At 43.3% G+C, this 7,917-nt stretch overlaps 1 protein-coding gene across 1 annotated transcript in view; it reads left to right on the forward strand.

Moving 5' to 3' along the window:
* Positions 1-7,690: 7,690 nt before the first annotated feature.
* Positions 7,691-7,917, forward strand: part of LOC104500377 (thyroglobulin-like) — a gene marked incomplete at both ends in the record, with an annotated part of 82,827 nt that continues 82,600 nt past the window's right edge. The window contains one exon of the mRNA XM_010144013.1: positions 7,691-7,825. Coding sequence (XP_010142315.1) covers positions 7,691-7,825 — 135 coding nt within the window. The remainder of the gene's footprint in view (positions 7,826-7,917) is intronic.

A 7,917-nucleotide genomic window follows, 5' to 3' on the forward strand; every position in this document is an offset into this window, starting at 1 on the left:
CAAGGAAGTCTAGCCCAAACCGGGACATGAACAAACACAGATTAACAGACTCTCAGCCTTGCGGGAAGCAGATGCTTTGCCTGTTTTACTCATTGCTTTTCTCGGTAGAGAGATTAGAGACATACAGGACCACTGAACACGAGAAGAAGCCTCGAGAAGATGCGTTTCTACAAGTACACAGGCAGCAAAAGGAAAGGTGGGGAAAATGTGGGTCTGCTGCTGAATGGGGCAGGAGACCTGATGGCAAAGGAAATGAAAAAGGCCGAGGTGTTTCTTTGCCTCAGTCATTAGTGGTAAGTCCAGCCTTCAGGCCGTTGAGACAAGGGAGGAAGACTGCACCAAGGAAGGCTTATCCTCAGTGGAAGAGGATCAGGCGAGGGAGAAAGCAGGATGTACAAACCAGTGGGCTCTAGCAAGATGCCCCCATGAGTGCAGAAGGAACAGGTTGATGTAATTCTGAGGCCACTCTCAGAATCTTTGAAAGGCCCTGGTGATGAAGGACATTCCTGAGCCTGGGAGGGAAGCAAATGTCACCCCTGTCTTCATGAAGAGCAAGAAGGAGGATCCAGGGCACTGTAGGCTGGTCAGTCTCACCTTGATCCCTGGGAAGGTAATAGAGTGACTGACCTGCAAACCACTTCCAGGCGTATGAAGAACAGGAAGGTGATTCAGAGTAGTCAGCATGCATCTATGTAGTTAAAAGAAGCTGTGTTTTGAAGAACCCTTGGCATCCTGCAGGAGGCCGGTTTGTTAAATACAACTTCTTACGGAAGGCTATCATTCAAGATGGGATCATCTCTGAAAAGGCAGTAGAATCCTTCTGCCCTGGAAATGTCAGAGTGCCATGCTTTAATCTGAAAAAACCCAACACAAACCAGCCTGTCAAGATTCTCCATTTTCTTCCTGAATAAGGCGGAGAACAATCTTTAAAAGAAAATTTTATGGCCCCCAAACCATTTTGTTGGTCCATTTGCTCTACAATGAAGCCAGCTCTCCCAGAGCTAGGCTGTCTGTCTTTGTCTCCAGGTCTTAATCTGTCTCACTGTCTATCTTATTTAAATTCAGAATCGCCCTGACTTTTAAAATATTTTTTGTTTTTAAAGCCTGCATATACAATCTTTACAATCTCTACAATCTTTAACTGCCCAAAGCCAGCAAGGGACAGCTAGAATGATTTAATTTACCCTAGTATCTGCCTGAAGGCAGAAATTCTTGAGTCAAGGAGCTGCAAGACACTGTCCAGCCCTGTTAGTTCCACTGTACACAATGTTGTGTTCTTGCCAAACCCTTTCTAACACAAGGTTGAATTCTCCAAGTCATCTTCATCACTAACCTGCAGTGAGTTTAACTGAACGTGTGGTTTTAAGTAAATCAATACTTTTGTCTTTTGTACACCTATCTCGTGGAGCGGAGCGTGCTCCTGCCAGTCCGTTGTGATTTCCGCATAGTGGAACAGTGAACAGACTGGGAAAGTCCAACTTGCTACATGTGGAGCATTTTTTTCCCCTGAAGAAGTTATTTGCTGTGATGACACTGAGTATGGAACCATCTGTGGCGAGTTTCAGATATGATCTGTGACCTTTACCGATGGGACGACAGCTGTTATTTTAAGGGTGCCCCTGCTGAAAATGCTAATGCATCACGCTGCAGCCTTGGTTTACTTAAGGTTGGCATTTAAATAACAGCTCCGTGAGTTGTGTGCATATGGAGGGACGTTAGGTAAAAGAGAAAAGTCAGCTCTCATAATTAGTTTTGAGAAGGAACTTTCTGCAGCCAGCTGTAAGATAGGGGGAGATAAGAGATGTTTTGTATGAGAAATTATTTGTTGTTATTTCACGGTTGTATAATGCAGTTCAAACAGTTTATGCACGGGGGTTTGAGCTATCAAATTTTTTATGTCTTTACAGTTTAGACTGAAAGAAGCAAAACAATCCATGAAATGTGTTCCCTGGCTTTTTAGAAGGAATACTTGTGCTTAAAGTATACTGGAGACCCTGAAAATGTTCCTGAGCATGCCGAAGGGAGGGGTGACGCTGGTGTATAACTTCTGCTTTTGTACCTCGTTATGAGATTTATGGTTGTATGTGGTAATTATCCAAACTATAATGAGCATTTATGTCTTCAGGACTCGGTGATCTTAAAGGTCTCTTCCAACCATCAATTCTGTGATTCTGTTCCTCAGTTTTCAATAGGATGTGGCTATCTATCTGAGATTTGCTAAAGGACAGTGGCCCTTGAAGGGAGATCTCTGCATGGGACTGCAGACCGTTTACAGAGCAGGTGGGCTCCATTCCACTCCATTCAGATCACGAAATTCATTGAGAAGCCACCAGGCACAGTGATGTAATGATCTGTTAAGCCCTTCCTCTTTCTGCCTCCTGTGGTGCCCTGATGATGTATAGTCCTTCCCTCTATGAGGGACTGAGCAGTGGCTGCAGGATTTTCCATCGTGGGAATAAATCTCCCGTCGCGCTGTCTCAGCATAGGGGGTGTTTCCATTCTTTGCAGGGGTGCTGGTGGTAGCACAGGCACTGATGTAGCTGACTTTGGTGATTAATAGTATCATTTGTCTTCCTGTTTTCCCGCGATGCTGAGGGTATGTCAGAGAGATCTTTGATGTGAAATAAAGACAGCCTTTTGTCATCCATCCTCTGGAACTGACCTACCATGACCCCATACAGCATGTGGGACCGCTGGTGTAGAATTACTCTATCTTTGGTCTGAAGTTCAATTTTTATTCTGTTTATAAAAACTGAGGATTATAACCTTTTGAGAGCAGCTTATTTTAAACCTGGGTAAATATCTGGTACATTTTTAGTATCCTGTTACTATACCCTTTACTATAATTGGCACTACTGAAGTAGGCAGAAAGGTTGCATTTAACGAGATCATAGCAAGAATGCTCACTGCAAAGGCCAGAAATGTCCCAACTAACAGATGTGTTATGTTGGTCTGAGGTGCAATTGTAGTTATTATGCAGCAGGGTATTTTTTAAAAAAAATTGCTTGTTTTGAATTATTCAAATCTCAGTGGATGGACAAAAATGAGAACCAACTGTATTTTAGAAAGAGTATGTTTTCTGCAGGTGCACTCATGAGTTGATTTGTTGGTTTGGGAAATTGTTGGTATACAGACAGGTTAGCAGTCATTGGAAAAAACGTCTGGACTCTAGGAATATAATGCCCTCCGTTCAGTCTGTGTGTATGTTTTTGGCTTGGGTCAGGGCTATTAAATATGGCTCGCAGGTTTCAGAATTGAGATCAGAATTTGTCTTTCAAACATAAATTAAGCATACTGAACCCAGATCTGATTTATGCACATCCTTAACCTCACGTTAACTTTGTCCGGTTTACGTACCTCCTCAGCTTCACGAGTTTTCTTCTAAATTTAACTTGTTATTTTACTGCACTTCTGTATCTCTGTTTCCTTATGTCAAAAGTCAGATTTTCCAGCAAACTCAGAACTGACTCCTCTTTGCTTCCACTGAAGTCAGTGATGAAACTTTTGACCCTATGTAAAGGATTTTATAATGTCATTGCCTGTGAAAGTGGAAGACCGAACTCTGTGCCCCCATGACATCTTTCCAGTCTTATGATCTTATGACTTGAGGGGAACAGAGAGAGGTCAGCGTGAGTCCTCTTGCAAATCCGTTCTTGAACCTTGCCTACCCAGACAAGAACATCTGGAAGAGAGAGGTGCCCGGAATGGGACATCTCTAATTTTGCAATAAAAGTTACAGGGCTGGCTGGATGCAGAGTGCTGTAATTATCCAATCAAAGCATTTGCCAAAATGTGGTTTGGAAGGTCAGAGCCTGACCTATATATAAACCAGACATGTCTTCCAGCCCAGCAGGTGCGCTCTGCGTTTCCAGTAAAGCAGCACCAGTTTGTAGCTGTGTGCCTCGTGAGAGCAGCTTCTGGACGAGGCAAGCTGAGATCAGCCATGGGCAGAACTCTTTTGTCCCTGTGGTGAGCAGGGTGTGCATGGCTGCGGGCACTGCTGGACCCACTGCCAGGAGAGAGGGAGGAGGAAACACCTGAGAGCCAAAATGTCAGTATGTAAATGATCTGAGATGATGAATTCTTCATCCAGGGCTGAAAATAGAAAAACCTCCAACAAACCCGAAAACACCACAAAAACCAACCCTGTGGGGGCAGTGGGAGGTTCTGTGAGATTCAGGGCAAAAAATAAGCAAAATAAAATGTTATTTAGTTATAAATGTACCATCTATGGATGTTTGCACCAGGAGTGGTCACTCTCCTGTGCCTAGCATGGGCTGCAAAGTCCCCATTGTCCTTATGTGTATTTAAAACGAATGTTATTAACTCGACTCTATCCCACATAAAGGGGGAAAATAAAAATCTTTTAATATAGAAGCAGGAAGTTCTGCTTGTGATCAAATGTAGAACACATTACAGGTACCAAATCACGGCAGTGTGTACTCACAAGCTTAATTTGAACATCTTCGAAAGATTTTAACAGTGGTAAGCTAGCGAGCCTCAGGGAAATAGATGCAGGAGGCCTAATTCAAGTGCTACAAGTGTAAATCTAAGGAATTGATTTTGCTTTTGTGGAATTGTTTTGAATTTCCTTCCTGAGAGAGTAGAGTTTAGTGTAGCAAGAACACTTCTGAACGTGTGACCTGTGGGCAAACAGAGGCAGGTGAGGGTTCCGAGACTTGCCCGAGGTCACTCGGTGAGTCAGGGGAGATGTGGGCAGACAGTCAGTGTGGTGAAACATCGTCCAAAACCACCGATGCACCCACACTTGATGACTTACACTGGAACCCAGACAAGACTCTTCTTGGACGGAGCCACAGCTAGAGATCTGAAGCTTGGTGTCTGAATCTAGAGGGGTTGTTTGTTCCAGTAGTAGCACCTCAGTTACTGGTACTGTACACAGTGCAAATGGTGACATTGCTTTTACAGGAAAACAAAGTTCAGTCATATTCATAAAAAAAAAATCTTGTTCATGTTTTCAGGAAAAAAAATTAAGAAATAATTGAAAATTTCAAGTGGCAAGATATACTCTGGAAAAGTATGACCTGGCGATCTTGTAGTGCAGGCAGATAATCTCTGGAGATCATGTAATGGTTAATTCTCCATCACTTACAGACTTGATTTCCATTTTTAAGTATCTTTACAAGTAAATGCTACAAACCGTCGCCCTGGATTTAAAGGCTGCAATTTTCTAACAAGGGTCATACAACAGGTCATATTAGATGATTTTAGAATAGAACAACAATTAACAATATGAAACATAGTAATTTCCACGGAACTAAAATTGCTGCGTTCCTTTAAAAGAATGGAATAGTCAGGGCTTCAGGGGAAGAAAAACTAAGCGAGGTGGGTCTGTTGCACAAGTCAAGCTGTGATTGCAGGGGCAGACACCCTCTGAGTATGGTGCTGCTGATGACTCTCCTACTCTGCAGTATCAAGTAGGCTTGTGGGTTTTAACATAGAACACTGCAATACCAGCTTCAGCTTCTTTTCTCCTTTGCTGGACTTTCAGTCTCCATCTCATAGCAGAGTTGCTCCCAAAAAGAACAGGAATAGAATGTTTTTGAAGTGGTTGAAAAAGGACCCATGGGACCCAGCGCTGCTTTGTTGCCTCTAGTTCACAGGTGTGAACCAGGGCTGGGATGTTTGGGAAGTTACATGGAGGGCAGTACGTTGGCTCAACCCTCCATCGGATGTTTTATTCAGCAAGGGAGAAAGAAAAGGAGCTAGCACTAAGGTAACAGCCTTGGCGATGGTGGTAGCACATGAGGGTTTCTTCTGGCTTGTCCTCTGGAAGACAACCTGTGCTTGAGCTCTACACTTCCTTGGGAAGGCTTTACCTTGCAAAAGCAAAGACTTGTAGCATTGATGTAGAGCCCTGTGTTGTGACAGTTACCCTGTGTTGTGACAGTTACCCTGTGTTGTCATGAATTATTTGGAACAAAATAATTTTGAAATAGAATTTAGTCATCACTATTTCCTGCCTCTTTGCAACCAGGCTCGTCTGTGGTCTGCTTGGAGTCTTGAGTTCCCGTTAACTGGACAAGTACATCAGCACTAGGATTTGCAGGTTACAGCCCTGATTGCATGAACCCCAGACCTTAGCTTGAGACGTGGTGTTGAGTGGTGTGGTCACAGCTGTCTTTCTGTGAGGAGGGGAAGGAAGGAAGCTGGCAATCTTTGCAAGTCACCCCTTTCTCAGAAGACTAAGGGAAATCTTTAGTGAAAGGAATGGTCACCACCTTTGCATCTGTGTTGTATATGAATTCCAGCAACAGACAAGACCTGCTCACCAGGAATAGCAAGGCAACCGCTGACTCAGCTCTGTCCGCACCCTACAATTACATGGAGAGGGTAACACCAGCCTCCTCTTTAGGACATGGTGGCCACAGCAGGTTCCGCTTGCTTTTAAATCATACTGAGCTGTTGAAAGGATCTAGAATAATTAAAGGCCCATTCTTTCCCAAGCCGCCTTTTTTGACTTCTGTGTATAAAATTAAGAGCCTGCAGATATTTTTATCTGTTTCTGTATGAGCAAAGAATGTTTGTGGTGCTTTTTTTAAATCCACCATGAGACAGAAAACAACTCTTGATGAATACTGGGGTCAGTATGTATGAGTATATATATGCTCACACATGTACGTGTGTACACGTATTGATGGGAATGTGTGTGTTTGTGTCTAAGTAAGACACATCTGAACATGTACATGTGTACTTATTTGTGTTTATATGCATATGAAACAATTGAATTTTAATTCTGTAGCAGTTACATGACATTAGAATTTAGTGTAATTCTGGCTATGAAATTGAAACGATCCTTGTAAGCTTTTAAAGCAGAGGCTGTAAATCTGGGAAATGGCATGAGCATGTGTGGGAGGTCAATTGCTGCTAAGGGAAGTGAAGAACAAAATACATCTGCAAAAACCATTGTCTCACTTTCACTACGTGTGTAAGGGCCGGACTTTCTCTGTGGATGCATGCAGGCAGCGTAGACATCTCCTCTCAGCTGCTCCCACGAGGTTCCCTGTACAGACAGCATGGCCATCCGGCTCATGTAACCAGTGGATTCCTGGGGCTGATTTCACTCATCCTAACGCAGACATCTAAACCAGGATGGAGATACTGTATAGTAAAACCGTCTGTTCCTCCTGATAGTACCAGGAGTACAAGTCATTAACGCAGATGTAGACGTCTAACTTGTAGGTGACTGAGGAGAAGGCTACCTTAGGAAACCAGCTGCTGGTTTAGATACAGATACGGACATCTGCTCAAGGGTCTGGGAGTGCTCAGTCACATGCAGCATCCGCACTGTCTGAGGAGTTAGGGGCTGTACCTGCTCAAGAACTTGTGTGCAAGTGTTATGATCCATGTCCTTCAATGTCATTAGGCCTGTTCAGAAACCCTTTATTTAAACCAATGGGATTTACATGCAAACCGGGACAGAGCTGCTCCAGATTTACTTCTTTATTGAGGATCTTTGTAAAACCAGTTGCACGTGACTCTGAAAATGGGACTGGACCCTCTAGTCAATCAGAGGCCTTTGATTATTATATTTCATTCATTTCCAGCTGAAACAAAGCATGGTGAAATCCTTTCATTGGGGAACTCCCCAATGCTTTTACTTCTATACTCCTCTGAAGTTTTTATGGATTCCTCTAGTTGTATTTATTCTGTACGGTTCATTTTACAGAGTATTTGGGTATATGGCAACCCTTAAATGAGTCCTCTGTTCTCATGGATTCATCCATCTCAAACTTTGAAGTCGTGCAAGTTAGTAGAGACGCATCCAATGACTTCTCCACTGCCAGAGACTTTTGTCTATCCGGTAAGAATTGGTTGTCCATAACTTTACAGAAAATATTGAGCATGAAAAAAACAGGAATAGCTTCTCCTACACTCCGCCCCCTCCCTCCCCCC

Source organism: Buceros rhinoceros, unplaced genomic scaffold (assembly GCF_000710305.1).
Source record: "Buceros rhinoceros silvestris isolate BGI_N320 unplaced genomic scaffold, ASM71030v1 scaffold6249, whole genome shotgun sequence".
NCBI classification, from domain to species: domain Eukaryota; kingdom Metazoa; phylum Chordata; class Aves; order Bucerotiformes; family Bucerotidae; genus Buceros; species Buceros rhinoceros.